The 14828-nt window shown below is 53.7% G+C and overlaps 4 protein-coding genes across 4 annotated transcripts; 3 read left to right on the forward strand and 1 right to left on the reverse strand.

The window, feature by feature from the left end:
* CTRU02_206882 (uncharacterized protein) lies at nt 1-2410 on the forward strand (the record flags this gene model as incomplete). Its single annotated transcript, XM_036733609.1, has 4 exons — nt 1-939; nt 1108-1406; nt 1476-1793; nt 1921-2410. 4 exons carry the CDS (start codon nt 1-3, stop codon nt 2408-2410), a joined length of 2046 nt encoding a protein of 681 aa, XP_036574640.1.
* CTRU02_206883 (uncharacterized protein) lies at nt 1685-1917 on the reverse strand (the record flags this gene model as incomplete). Its single annotated transcript, XM_036733610.1, has 2 exons — nt 1685-1806; nt 1905-1917. 2 exons carry the CDS (start codon nt 1915-1917, stop codon nt 1685-1687), a joined length of 135 nt encoding a protein of 44 aa, XP_036574641.1.
* A 7347-nt stretch (nt 2411-9757) lies between the features above and the next one.
* CTRU02_206884 (MFS monosaccharide transporter) lies at nt 9758-11521 on the forward strand (the record flags this gene model as incomplete). The annotated part of the gene is made up of 2 exons (XM_036733611.1): nt 9758-10240; nt 10328-11521. 2 exons carry the CDS (start codon nt 9758-9760, stop codon nt 11519-11521), a joined length of 1677 nt encoding a protein of 558 aa, XP_036574642.1.
* A 1863-nt stretch (nt 11522-13384) lies between these two features.
* CTRU02_206885 (uncharacterized protein) lies at nt 13385-14122 on the forward strand (the record flags this gene model as incomplete). The annotated part of the gene is made up of 1 exon (XM_036733612.1): nt 13385-14122. One exon carries the CDS (start codon nt 13385-13387, stop codon nt 14120-14122), a length of 738 nt encoding a protein of 245 aa, XP_036574643.1.
* Between the last annotated feature and the right edge of the window lie 706 nt (nt 14123-14828).

Below are 14828 nucleotides of genomic sequence, written 5' to 3' on the forward strand. Positions count from 1 at the left end.
ATGCGCGTCCCAGACCTTATCAGTGGTTCTCAACCGGATAGCGATGCGACTTCGCAACGGGCGCGGCGAGGTCGCGGGGGTGTCAGCTCGTCAACATCTACGTATACATCCTCACCATCGCCGGAGCATGTTGAACAAGCAGCAGCGTCGGAAGTGGTAGCCCCAGTCAGAAAGAGAAGAAGGATAGGCAGCTCAACAGGAGGTACTACTTACGCGCGCAGGAAACGAGCCGTGACAGCCTGCCAGTTTTGCCGTTTGCGCAAGACGAAATGCGACAATGTGCGTCCCATTTGCGGCTTCTGCCAGCACCATCGCGCGGTCTGTGTCTACAGCGAGGAGGATGACGGAAATGGCACTGTACCTGGTCAATCGCAAGAAGAAGATGCCAGCGCTGTCATCTTGGAGCGATTGGAAGAGATCAAACAGCTCCTGCAACGCCCCCCGGCGGCTCCGGAGGGCGTGCCGCCAGTTTCCGAGTATCCGGTGTTTCATCCGGAACCCACAACTTCGGCCGCCGGAGCCGGCCCGTTGCCGGGGCACCGTGCGTTTGACGCCGAAGACGACCACACCCACCGCGGGGAGACGTCGCGAACGCTCTACTCCGCGCTGCGATGTGAGTCTATGTTGCGTTGGCCTGTTTTCGACGGCATCATCCCGGAAGATGATGCGCGGATAGAATCTTTCATACTCGAATTCGGCCCAGATCTTGATGACGCCCCTCATGCGCACGGAGGTTCATGGGGGCGAGATGGCCCATCTTCACTATTATCAGCGACCGCTGGTCCCGGAGTGAGAGACGACGCCTTCGTGCCGCTATGCCAGAAGTTCTTGATGCATGTTCACCCCCGGAATCCCATTCTCGAGGGAAGGGAGCTCATGGGCTACGCGACGCGAGCGGCGGAACATGGCGTGGGATGGGATTCTGCCTCATGTCTGGTGGTAAGCGACCTTCGCATGATATTTCCCCGTGAATATTCATACTGACGCCCTGCTAGTTGCTCGCTTGCGCCTTGGCCTGCCTGACAACCCCCTTGGGCCCCGCCAACATCAAGCCCAAGCTTCCTCGCCACAGCCGCCTCCGAGGATGTTGCGGACATGCCTCTCCAGCCGATAATCGAGCCCGAAGACTGCGGCGTGGCAGACGCCTACTACCTAGCCGCGTCGAAGCGCATCGGGCTGCTGGGCTCATCCATTCTCGATATCCAGTGTCTTTTCTTAGCCTCCATGTACGAGAAGTGCCGTCTACGACCGCTGAGGGCATGCTTCTACATCCAGCAGGCGTCGACGAGGCTTCAGGCCCATCTCCTCCGAAGAGGTCGTCGGCCGTGGAGGGAAACCAGCGGGAGGGAGGAGCCCACGCAACCGCTCGAGCAGAGGGTATTCTGGTCATGCTTTAAAGCCGAAAAGTATGTGATGACCACTTCCCTGCCGACCAACGTCCCGCGATAAAACACACAAATCTAACAGATCCCCAGTGAGATACTGCCTGCGCTCGGAATGAGATCAAGCGGCCTCGAAGACTTCACGTACCCGGACTCCTTCCCTGCTCCGCCGTCCACTCTGTCGTCCACCAGCTACGACGCCGGCGACTACGCGTGGTCTCCCATGTCGGACGACCAGCAGCGCGTCGAGGAGGAGCGGAGCTGGCTGTACTATCTCGCCGAGATTTCGCTCCGGCGCACCATCAAAGACACCATGGCCGTGTTGTACCGCAAAGGCGAGACATACTGGCTGCAGAACGAGCAGGTCCTGGTGCGACAGTATGACGAGTTTGAAAAGGAGATAACTCAATTGTAAGTCTCGGCCCTTTTTCTTTTTATTATTTATTATTTTTTAAATTTGGAACCCAATAATTTCCTCCAACATATTCCCCCCTCCTGGCCAGCTCTCTCGGAAGAACTTACCGATGTTGTACATCAGGCATTCTCACCTGCCGCCCCTGATCCAGTTCGACGAACACAGGCACGCCAACAACGAGCTTTCGTTCTACTTACAGGGCCGCTTCCAGGGGTGGCGCGAGTCGACTCTGAGGCCGCTGCTCTATTGCGCGCTCCACGCTCCTGCCGGTCAGAGAGGTTTGAACGCGCGGGTTGTCGAGCTGGCGCAGAAGGCGGTGGACACGTGCGCGGCGATGGTCGTCAAGACGGCGCATCACCATCGTCACGGGGGAAGCTGGTTCGTGGCCAGGAGGGCGTTCTCGTGTGCGGTCATGATACTCGCCGCGAGGCTGCGAAACGGCGGCCCCGTGCGGACGCCACGGAACTGGGCGTCGCTGGTGCGGCTTGCGCTGAGGGTCCTGCGGCGATGGGGGAGGGAGGCTCGGGACGTCGATCGGATGAGGTCCACGCTGGAGCGTCTTTTCAACCAGGTGCAGAAGAGATCGGAACCAGAAACCGGTCCTCTGGGGTAGAGCGCCTTGTGTTCCCTTTTCTGATCTGGGAGCTACGGAATACACGACTGACTACTCGAGCTATGTCTCTGTGATTGATAGTCTCACCGTCGTTTTCTCCTTTATCCTAGTCGGGGGTAGCCTCGTGTGAGCAGGTGCGCCGTCACACATTTTATTTTAGCTGGGGGGGGGGGGGGGATGCAGACCAATGAGTACCGGCATGAGAGAGAGAGAGAGAGAGGGTCAGAGTAAAGTCGGCAATTGACGATTGAACCACAGGCGATAGTGCCCGAGAGCACGGTCATTGGGGGAAGCTGTTTGGCTGGGGGAGAGTCGAGCCGGGTGGCTGATCCTTCCAGTGAGGTAGTAGGTGTGCGGCGTTTCTCAATGGCAGGTGACAATCGAAAAGTCTATTGATCGGCTTGACCTCTTCAGTGTGTGTGTGTGTGTAAGTACATCTGTCCGTCACATTGTTAAGCGAATCGACGGGCGCAGGAGAGTGGCGGCGGACGACCCCCAGATCGACGGTGTCTCATTCGTCACACCAGTCATAATCGCAAAGTGATGGTGAGCCTCAAACACCCCACCCGCAAGCAGAGGCGTTTCCGGGTTGAGTCCGGGGCAGTCAACGGTCAAATGGTGGCGAGTTTGAAGATTTGAGATGTGCAGCTGTTCTTCTCGAAGGAGTTGGACGGAGAGATCGCGTGACCAGGGGTTTGTTTGCTTACTCGATACGACCGCCGTTTTCAGCGACAAGATCTCGACGAATTAGCTAAGCCATGGCAAGTCGAAAACTCGGGAACGCAACGCATCATCGACCTTGTGGCCCTGCTCAACATCCGAGGCTCTAGGCGGCCAGGCCGACGGACAGGGGACGGGTGTAGGACCTCTGGCCCGGTTAGCGGTTCGCAAACTTGGCACCCGCGGCACGTTGGGTCATGACGCTAGAATCCGGTGGTTTGGCTCCATCACGTATAGATTGTAAGCTTTGACGCGCCAGATATCACGGGCATTTGGAACGACCCAAAAGAAGAAGAAAAAAAAAAAAAAAAGGTATAGGCGAACGGCGCACGACCGCCCAGAGAATCAGTCAGCACCAAGGTAAGCAAAACACGAGGCCTTGTCTGCGACAGGGCCCCCTACTCACGTGTCCATGGAGTCGGGATGACCTAGTGTAAAGACTAGATGGTGCCTATTATGTTTACTGGGGTTTCTGCTTCAACGGGCCTTCGTGTTTGAACTGTGGTCCCGTGCGGAAAATAGACAGACCAAAGAGGACAAAAGAAAGAAAAAAAAAACACTGGATGAACTCGCGGTCTGGGCCAAGGCCGTAACCACGTGATGGATCTCGTGTGTGTGCGAAGGTTCCACACTTTTGGTTCTTCACTGGCTCCGACCTCAGTTCTGGATTTGACGATCCTTGGACTCGTTTCCCCCTAGTTTTCCCGTCGGAACCTCTTGAATGAGTCCACTTCGGCTCAGGGGGTGTATGGTTTGATGACGTACACTCCGCAGTGGGGAGACAGAGAGAGAGAGAGAGAACGTTTGGGCCTGACCATTTCCTCTCGTTTGCTAACAGAAGGAAGAAGAAAAGTCCTTCCGAGCGGAGACCGACACACACACAGCGTGGGCCGTGACCGTGACCCGGAGACCCCGTGGAGTGACGAGAAGATAGCGTCTCGTCCACGGGGTTTGTAAGCTTTTGGTGTTGGCACACTCCGTTCAGGGGGGGGAATCCAAATATGTGGAAACGGCGAAAACGCGGTGGTATGTCGCGCCAGTGTGTTGCCCATGGGGAAAAGGAACAAAGGAACAAAGAGGATACGCGGCAAGTCCAAACGCAGAGAGAGAACCCAAAGGGAACAACAGAGAGGAGGAAAAAAAAATCAAAACGAGACCAGTCCCAAACTCGGCCGAAAGCCGAGGCGACGAAGCAAGGCACAAGCAAGGCCGTCGCGCCTGGGTGCAGCGATTCTGATTTCCGGGGTCGCTAGTGATGGGGCCGTCATCAAAGACGGGCCGATGTCACGGCCTTGACAGGTAAAAGTAAGCACCTGGTGACGGAGAGCCGACCAGGGATGGGTTCGGAAAGCACCCACAGTCCGACAGCCGGGGGTGGGAACACACTGGGCAACTGGGCAGTTGGTTGCGAGCCCGCCGGGGGGTGACCAGCAGTCAGAGAATAAACAGACAGACTTTTTTTTTTTTTTTTTTGGTCACTCGGGCGTGTTTGTTCCTTAACACCGGCGCATACTGAGTCAGGCGGCAACGTGGTACGAGGACACCGCCTTTGTTGGTGAGACCACGGGCTGGACTCCATCTCCATATAGATCAGGATCGGACTATAGAATCTATGGGACCAACAGCGGCAGCAACAATCACGATGATGGCGGCTATAGAACCATACCATGTTATAATGTAGCGACAACAGAGAAAAATATGGTTGTCCCCGACGCATCCCCGGAATCAGGCGAGCAACCACAGATCTGGGTAACGGCGTGACATCGATTGGATACCGCGGGGGGCGTGTGTGTGAGAGAAAAAACCTGGAGATGCTAGAGATGCTAGAGTTTTCTTTTCCTGGAGTTTTCTTGGAGACCCCAATATCTCCAGATGGCCCCAGGAGTACGGCCTTGCCTGGAGGCGCATGTGAGCAGATCCACTGCGGACAGGAACTCGGCCAATTTTGAAGAGCACGCTGCATCTAGAGGGATCTGGAGGCAGTTAGCGCGGTCGAGTACCACCGAGCATTGGCCCATTTGGAGCCAGGGCCGGGGATTGGAGGGATGGATGATGGGGGGGGGGAGAGTTTGGGGAATAAGCTGGGGGAGCAAAGGACAAAAAAAAAAAAAAAAAAAGAGGGTGTGATGGGAAATGGGATGGATGAGCATGAGATGGAACGGTTGCATGTTAGTAGCATGCATGCGAAGCTAATCAAACCACGTAGTCGGCCACAACGACTTTTCCAGGACTCTTAACCGTCAGTTTCGGCCAATTTTTGAATTCGGGCCAATTCGAGCTGGCCCGAATAGCTTCGAGCTTTTGGAGGGGGGGGGGGGGAAAGCCTACAGACAGCTAATACAGACAGATAGATGACAGTTACTACTACAAAGTGGTAGAAGAGATGCTTGAGTTGCCTACTGGCCCCCCTAGCGAGACTAGACAGAAGGGAGTTAGGTGGCGTACGCCCCCCGGAGGGAAAATATGCTGCAGCATGCGGGAGAGCGCCAGCGGCCTGTCTCGGCTGTCGGCTCGTGTGGTTGGCATCATTAGTCCCATCCAGGATTAGGATAATGAGCCAGAGGCCGTATCGACCGGAATCTGACCATCAAAAAAGCACCACGAAACGAGGGACGGTTAGAGGGAACAGAGAGAAACATGTGCCACAGAGAGAGAGAGAGCCTCTGGCGAGCCTGAGACTTAATGTCATGACTGGAAGGGGGGGTTGGCCAGGGAGAGCCAGCCGCATTCTTTGGCAGCGGTCTCCGTCCGTCTGTGCCTGCTTGTCTCTGTCCAGCTTTGGTTTCTGATTTGATGATTTAGCGACTTCGTTTGAATCTCACGGGATGAGCTTGCGTCCGCGGCGGCAGAGTCAGCATACAGCCCGCAGCCTTTCCAACCGAGTCGAGACGGGTTGACGTGGAGGACAGACAGCAAGTCAAGGAGAGACATGGTCCCAGAGGATGTACCTGGCTGCAGCAGTGGGAGTGGGAGTGTACATACGCGCTTCGTACACACAAGGTATTACCTACAGCGGTAAAAAATTAGCAAGATCAGACCAGCCAGGGATCAGAACACGCTGAACATAGTTACCATGCTGGTAGTATGTAGAACAGCGGAACAGGGTTCAGGAAGGATGAGGGAGGGATCAGACATTTGACAGGGGACTTGGGTCAGGGGCGGCTGGGCTTAGGATTGCCGTGTGGGCAAATCGAAGCAGCCACACACTAACAGAAGGGAGGCGTCGAGCCAATCAACGCCACCAGAAGCGGCCGGGGAAGGGAAAAGGGCGGCGCCGTAGGTTGGGCTGTTCTCGGCGCTTCTCTGGCGCTTCCCCCAACTGAAGCTCCAGAGTCTCCAGAGTTTTCCCCTCTTGGGCTCCATACTGGGGGCACTTTTTAAAATATGGCCTTCTTTTTTTTTTTTTTTTTTTTTCTGATACTTTTTATTGTCGACTCTATTATCGTTCGTAGTACATGGTATAGTAAGCTCGGCCTCACCTCTCCACTTAATGCGGGCGAGTCTAATTGGAATGAATGCGGTGCGTGGGGACTCCTTCGTACATAGTGTACATGGTAGGAAAGAAAAATAGGGTAATAATTTAAGAGGACAAGTAATAAAAACTGGTTTAAGAAAATTTTCACTGTAAGATTACAAACTGCAGTGCTCCTTAGTAACAGGGAGGAAGGGCATTTACTAGTAGGATGGGAAAAAAAAAACATACACACAAGACCAAATGTCAGCCACAACTACAGATACATCAACAAATAACATCAACACCCGCTGCCAACAACGGGTGACGATGACATCTACAAGCAAGGGCATGGGATGATTGAAATCTGGTGTCAGAACGGGACGCTTGACCAGAAACGGGCTGAGCTCATTAACGAGTCTCTCCCTCCCGTCACTTTGCTGCATGCCTCGCCTGGCCTCCCTTCCCTGCAGCACTCATACACACACATACACCCACCCATGGGCGGTACTATGTAATCACTCACTGGCGTTGGTATGCAGCGTTTCTGCACGAGCTCGGAGCCAAGCTCGGCACCTTCAGTCTTGGCGGACAACTGGTCCCCCTCCCCCGTCGCATTTTGTGCGTTGACGATGGTGTCGACGTTGGATGGGCTGGGGAGGGGGATCAATTGGCCACCCCCAGGTTTTTGACGACCCGGCCCTTTGTCTACGCCTGAGCGCTTGCAGTGAAAGTGTGAAGGATGTGTCCGAATCACGAATGATCAAATGATCTATTTCGCCAATGCCAATTCCGCGTTTAGAGTTGAGTTGCAGGGGGAGCTTGCTGCAATATGTTTCTAACCACGCCGTGGAGGGGGGTGCCCATCGAACGTTTTCGGTTCTTGAGACCGTCTTTGGAGTATACATGTCCACGGTAGGCTGAGAGTACCTTACAGACTACCTACCGTGGGTAGAGGAAATGTAAAAATAATTTAGAAAAAAAGCAATTTGAGACTGAAACATTGTGTCATCAACCTTGACAGTTCTTGGTAGGCAGTGGAAAGGAATGAGCTGAAAAGACTAGCAGAGGGATTACAGATCCCAATGAAATCTGCCAATCTCTTTCATTCACTCACTGTTCTCTCACTCACTCACTCTCATTTCTGACTCAACGGATCATCCCTAGAAGAAATTGAGAGCCGAGGCCGTGAGATCAGCGTCAACACAAGGCAAACATTGAAACCCAGGAACAAAAAAAAAAAAACACAAACACGGGATTGACCCAGAAAACCTGTTGGTCAGAGTGGACATGCAATTTTTCGTCGGGAAGCTTTTCTGTCCCCGTGCTCATCCCATTTTCCATGCTCAATCCCAGTACAGCAAAATGCCACCGCCGAGAGCGGTCAAGGGTCTGGATCGAGTCTAGCGCCGATTCATCAGCAACGACAAGACCAGGTAGCCCCGCCCCGCAAAACGCCACGCGACGGCGAGACAACGGCGAATTTCCCCAGCTTTTTTTTGTACGTGTTTTGCTACTGGTGCACTAAGTGAGTAAGTACTACGGGTTAGTACGGAGTTGAGTTGGTAGTGGTAGGCCTCCGTCCACCTGTTGTGGCTGGGGGGGGAGAGGGCCTCGTGACTTGAGCAGCCGGCGCTCGCCAAACCAAAGCAGGAGACTTTTTTTTTTTTTTTTTTTTTTCTGGCACCCCCCCAGAGCCCCCCCTTACGCCCCTAAAAAGAAGCTAGGGGGGTGCCAGCCACTGGGGGAAAGGGGTCCCCGGGGGGCAAAAGACTCTAAGCCTATGGAGCCCCGGAAACCACTAAACACTACCAAATGGGGTTCCTTTTTTTTTGTCTTTATTTCTTTTATCACCTGTCGATACAAATGTTTTAGCGCTCTTGGATGGCAGACGCCGCCCGCCGCACGCCGCTGACGAGTCGTTCTACTGACTTGCAGCCGCTAAAACTTGCGCCAGGCGGTGACCTTCTCTTTCCTCCCCCCCCCCCCCCATCGGCTCATTGTGTGCTCCGTATTCAGGCCTGATCTGACTTGTTTGGGGGAGTGGGATCTGGCCTGACTTGATGCTTGCTGTCGATGATCTGTCCATCACTCTTGACTATTGACTACGACGGCACCGATAGCCGTGACGAAGACAGAAGGGTTATGTACCTGTATTGTTTTTTTTTTCTTTTCCTTCGTTTTTCTCTCCGCTGTGCTGAATTGTCCATCCATGCCTATGCCTACTACTGTAATGTCTTTTGGGTGAATTACAGCAATGAGGGGAAATTTGAATAATGCTCGATACAGTTACTGTGTTGCAACTGTCTCTCTTTTTACGCTGATGGAACGAACTACTGAATAGGTAGTAAGTATGCTGCAGATCTGCCATAACATACTCAACACTCACTATAGGCATCCGGCAGAGCTATAGGCTATGAAACTTTGACCAACGACAGCGAGACAGACTACGGGGTATGAAAGGTACCTTTGATGGTACCTTGATTAGCTTGTACCTAACTTCTACCCCCTCTCTACACTCTTCTACCCCCCCCCCCCCTAGTCCTGACGCATTCCTTTCCTCCCACCTTTTCCCTTCCCCGTGGCCTGCCCGCCCCGCGGCCCCCTTCCCAACTCGTCGGGAAGCCCCCAAGAGTTATCGGCCCTATTAAGCATGAGCTCCAATATGGGGACGGCTAACCATCTGGGTCTAACCCAATGGGAGCTCGACCTCGTGAACTGCAACCTGTAGACCCTCGGATGGGGAGATGAAGCACCACACTCGACAGAAACTCATACTCCCACCCCGTTCGTGTCCACGCCGGTCTCTTCGGCCTGGCCTTGCCTTGCCTGACGTTCCATTCTTCGGTGCCACCTCGACGGGTACCAGACGCCTGACGAACTGACACGGACGCGAACCTGGACCTAGACCTGGACCTGGAACTGGACGTGGGAAGGGGGGTGGAAACCAAGCCGTACCGACGAAATCTCAAAGGTAACACACGGCTGATAAAAGGTCATCTTCTCGCCCTTCCTGCAGCATTCTTGTTTCCCTTTCCTCCTCACGAGCTTACCTCCTCATCCACCTCCGACAAGCTTCCTCTCGTCCTTTGTAATTAAAGTCCGCTTCGAATACCGCCCCCAAGCTCCAGTGGTATCTCCAACACACACACACACAACACATTCCTCCAGCCATCATGGAGAAGGAAACCGGCGGCGTCACCCGCGAACCGGTCGGCCTGGCCGTCACCGAAGATGTCGAACGCATCGAGGCCCCCGTCACATGGAAGGCCTATGCCTTCTGCGCCTTCGCCTCCTTCGGAGGTATCTTCTTCGGTTATGACTCCGGTTACATCAACGGTGTCCTGGGTGCCAAGGCCTTCATCGAGAAGGTCGAAGGCCCCGGAGCCACTGCCATCGGCGAATCCGACACCTCCCTCATCGTCTCCATTCTGTCCTGCGGTACCTTCTTCGGCGCTCTCATTGCCGGTGACGTCTCTGACTGGATCGGCCGCAAGTGGACCGTCATTTTCGGCTGCCTCATCTACATGATTGGTGTTGTTATTCAGATGCTTACTGGCATTGGTTCTCCCCTCGGTGCTATCGTCGCTGGTCGTCTCATTGCCGGTCTTGGTGTCGGTTTCGAGTCTGCCGTTGTCATTCTTTACATGTCTGAGATTGTAAGTCGATACACCTGGCGCTTTTCAGTCGCTTTTAGTCTGTTTATAAGTGGACTTTTTTGGACAACAACTAACAACCATTTCTAGTGCCCCAAGAAGGTTCGTGGCGCCCTCGTCGCCGGCTACCAATTCTGCATCACCATTGGTCTGCTGCTTGCTGCTTGCGTCGTCTACGCTACCCAGGAGCGCGAGGATACCGGCGCCTACCGCATCCCCATCGCCATCCAGTTCCCCTGGGCCATCATCCTCGGCGGTGGTCTGATGCTCCTCCCCGACTCTCCCAGATACTTCGTCAAGAAGGGCAGACTCGCAGATGCTACCGACGCTCTCTGCCGTCTCCGTGGCCAGCCCAAGGACTCCGAGTACGTCCAGGTCGAGCTTGCTGAGATCGTCGCCAACGAGGAGTACGAGCGCCAGCTCATCCCCTCCACCACCTGGTTCGGCTCCTGGGCCAACTGCTTCCGCGGCGGCCTCACCAGATCCAACTCCAACCTGCGCAAGACCATTCTCGGTACTTCCCTGCAGATGATGCAGCAGTGGACCGGTGTCAACTTCATCTTCTACTACTCCACCCCCTTCCTCAAGTCTACCGGCGCCATCGAGAACACCTTCCTCATGTCCCTGATCTTCACCCTCGTCAACGTCTGCTCCACTCCTCTGTCCTTCTGGACCGTCGAGCGCTTCGGTCGCCGCACCATCCTCCTCTGGGGTGCCGCCGGCATGTTGATCTGCCAGTTCCTCGTCGCCATCATCGGTGTCACTGTCGGTTTCAACCACACCCACGTCGACCCCGCCGACTCCACCAAGACCATCGCCAACAACATTCCCGCCGTCAACGCCCAGATCGCCTTCATCGCCATCTTCATCTTCTGGTTCGCCTCCACCTGGGGCCCCGGTGCCTGGATTCTCATCGGCGAGGTCTTCCCCCTCCCCATCCGCTCCCGCGGTGTCGCCCTCTCCACCGCCTCCAACTGGCTGTGGAACACCATCATTGCCGTCATCACCCCTTACATGGTCGGTGAGAAGCGTGGCAACCTCAAGTCGTCCGTCTTCTTCGTCTGGGGCGGTCTCTGCACTTGCGCCCTGGTCTACACCTACTTCCTGGTTCCCGAGACCAAGGGTCTGTCTCTCGAGCAGGTCGACAAGATGATGGAGGAGACCACCCCCCGTACCTCCGCCAAGTGGAGGCCCCACGAGACCTTCGCTTCCGCCGTTGCCAAGGACGGTGTCCTTGACAAGGCTGCCGCCGAGGACGTCGAGCGCCGCAGCTCCAACGTCTAAAACTTCTCTCTTGTCCATCATTGTCTATACAGTATACTATCTGGGAATACCCGTGTCCGTATTCCTCGGGAGAGAGGGAGGCACTTTTGTGAAGTTGAGCCCAACCAAATACCTTTTTTTATAGGGCGTCACTCATTTTAATGTGGAATGTTTGCATGGCGCGCGGAGGAGTCAAACGAGGATCGCTATAGTCACACGAGTTATGTGATATCCCCCCAGTCTTTTTTTTACAAAGCTACCTACTTGCTTTAGAAACTAGTAATTCAAAAAAATTATTGAAATCAAACTATCCTGCTCGGCTTATTTCCGTGACCACTTAGACCGTAAAGAAAAAAAAAGAAGAAAAAGAGAAGAAAAAACATAGAAGGAAAAATTGAACCCGAAAAGGTCTCGGGCGAACGCGGACCGAGGCAATCGGGGTCACGATGTATCCCATTATTCATGTCCCAAATTTTTTTTTCATACCCCCCCCCCCCCCCCCCCCGGTAAACAGTTCGTCTCACGGGGGGCCTCTGATGATGACCACCCCCGGTCCCCTGGTCGCACTACTCGATCCGGCAACTGAGTACGTCCTCTGATCCTCCCGTCTTGGCCGCTCTAGCCGAAAGAACTTACGGCCCGCTACGTACTGGAAAAAAAAAAATTTGTTGAAGGTGGCCGGCTGGCAGGGGATGATGTACCCGGCCGTCATTTATCGGTGGTGGTCCACTGGCAATATGGAAAAAAAAAAAAAAACATTTGGCGGTGACGGAGTATTTTAGAGGGCTTGACTTTATGGGTAGAGAGTGAGATTCGTGGTTTCTGGGATGTTGTGAGGGTGAATGACGGTTTGGATGTGGTCAGTAAGCGGCTGCACTCATGGCTGTTTGCTCGGAGTACGGGTCCACTTTGGCTGAGTGATCGTGGTGCATGTGAAGTTGACGTCCGTTTGTTTGTTTAATGGGGGCTTTGTGTGTGTGTGTGTGTGTGTGTGTGTGTGTGTGTGTGTGTGTTGTGAAGCGCGGCCAAGGCGTAAAGTTTTTGCGTGGCGGACGTGTTCGATGTGGTGTGGAGTTGACAACGACGGATGATTATGCGTTGTCGCAATAGTTCGTTGACAATAGATTGTGTGTATATCTAAGTTCCACTTAAATCTCATCTATTACCATTGTGTATGTGGTTTTCAATTGTTTGGCATGAAGGACGGTATGACTGTAGTTTCGCTACGAGATTGTTTCCATCGATGCCCCGAGAACAACTTGATAAAAAATTGCCGGAAGAACTCACTGGAAGTGTCATACTTTTGCTCTGAACCGCTGGTCTAATAGCACATATGTTCCCCGGATACATACGTAATAAAGTCGGTTCATATGAGTTGCCGGACTTGCCGACTAACGTCGCTGAACTCCTCTCTTCTTAGGTCTCTTCGGCGCAGGCGAGAGCATAAAGGGGCTCGTCATTCTTTACAGTGACATTCGGCTCCATTTGGAAACTCATTTAGAGTAGATGACTGTGCCGGGCCAACCAAATGCCCTCAGCAGAGCTCCTGCGCTTTAACGAAACTCTAATTCGACATAGGTCAGGGACTCTCACCACGGACCAAGAGCAGTAGCCAATGTTATCATTGGTAATTGACCCCCAGCAGGGAGTGTCGGCTTGGCTTGTTGATATGCTTAGAATTAAGAGTCTCTTCATTGGGTTTAAATGTGTGCGACTGCTTCCTGGTTGCCGTCTCATCGAATGTTAGCCCATATTGTTTGTCGACCATCAAACCACTTGCCGTAACACTCGTTAGTTGTATACACATACTGAGGTCTACCCTCAAATCTCCCCTTGATATTGTAGAAGCACTGTCATCGCAAGACAGTCTCACCGTTCGCCACCATGCAAACCAAACCAATCACGTCGATCTGCGTGGCCCTCCTATCCGCCGCCACAAACGCACAATTCGAAGACCCCGAACACCCGTACATCGCCCCAGGACCCTCTGACCGCCGCTCCCCCTGCCCGGGTCTCAACATCCTCGCAAACCACGGCTACATCAACCGCGACGGCTCCTTCATCACAGCCGAGAGCGCCACGGTAGCCCAGATGAAAGTGTTCAACTTTTCACGTCCAGTCGCGGCCGGCCCTGTCCCTGCCGCTGTCAAGTACGCTACTACAGGTGTAAACGGAACGTTCCATCTCGACGATCTCGCACTGAAGCCGCTGGATCACGACGGTAACCTCAGCCGTGGAGACCTGGCTCTGGGCGACAACTTGCACTTCAACAGGACCATCTGGGACTCGTTCCTGGCGAGGTTACCGGATGAGCACGTAACCTGGAAACAGGCTGCGGAGGCCGGGGCAGCGAGGCTGGAGGACGCTAGGAGGGAGAACCCCGAGTTTGTGCTCACTGCTGCAGGTATCCAGGCCACGTATGAGCAGATGAGCGGTGTTCTGGCCGCGTTTGGCGGGAGCGTGGAGGATGGCAAGGCGAGGAGAGATTGGGTAAACGCTAGTTTTGTGGAGGAGCGGTTGCCGTGGGCTCTGGGATGGAAGGCGTCTGAGAAGGTTCTTGAAGCAGCTGATTTTGCGCCCATGGTGAAGGCTTTGAAGGAGTATGCGCCTGGTGGCGTGTAGTGGTGATTGTCAGGTGAAAGCGCTTGCGTAGGCATCCTCGATGTTCGCTTTAGAGTCGGCCGACATAATGACTATGTACAAAGGTTACATGGTAAGCATGAATTTGCGAAAAGTATGTCAAAGTTTTTGAAACAATAAACTTTGAAGACCGACCGATTAGCTTTTACAGAAGTGGTTATTGCCGAACTCCTTTTTGGCACAATATGGTAATGACGAACCGCCCTTTGGTCCCAAAGTGTCTGCATTTTATAAATTAAACACGAACAGCGGAGATAAACATTATTCTAGAAGATCCATTGGAGATTGTACCCCGGGATCTTGAGTTGCCTACATTGGCGTGGCACCGCAACCAGTCCGAGAGTCGTTAGACCGAAACTTGGAGAAGGCCGTTCTGGTTTACTCTTGGGAGCAAGTAGCTGAGACGACTTAGGATGTTGGCTGTTGCTATGATCAATAAAGTCATCAGTTGTTTCTACCGAGCTTCGCCTCCTATCCGAGATCACAACCCGCAAATTGACAACAAAGTGTGTTACAAGACTGATTCTGGCACTCCCTACACTCGCTCCCTTGCTTAGAGTCTTTTATAACATAGTCTCGTTAGTAATTTGTTCTCCATGGCTACTAGGTCATACACTTCTCCCAACCCTTAAGCAGCTCAGATCCAGCTAGAACGTCACGTACATTTAGGCAACAACCTTAATCTAGT

Source organism: Colletotrichum truncatum (genome assembly GCF_014235925.2).
Source record: "Colletotrichum truncatum strain CMES1059 chromosome Unknown Contig_0004, whole genome shotgun sequence".
Taxonomy (NCBI): Eukaryota; Fungi; Ascomycota; class Sordariomycetes; order Glomerellales; family Glomerellaceae; genus Colletotrichum; species Colletotrichum truncatum.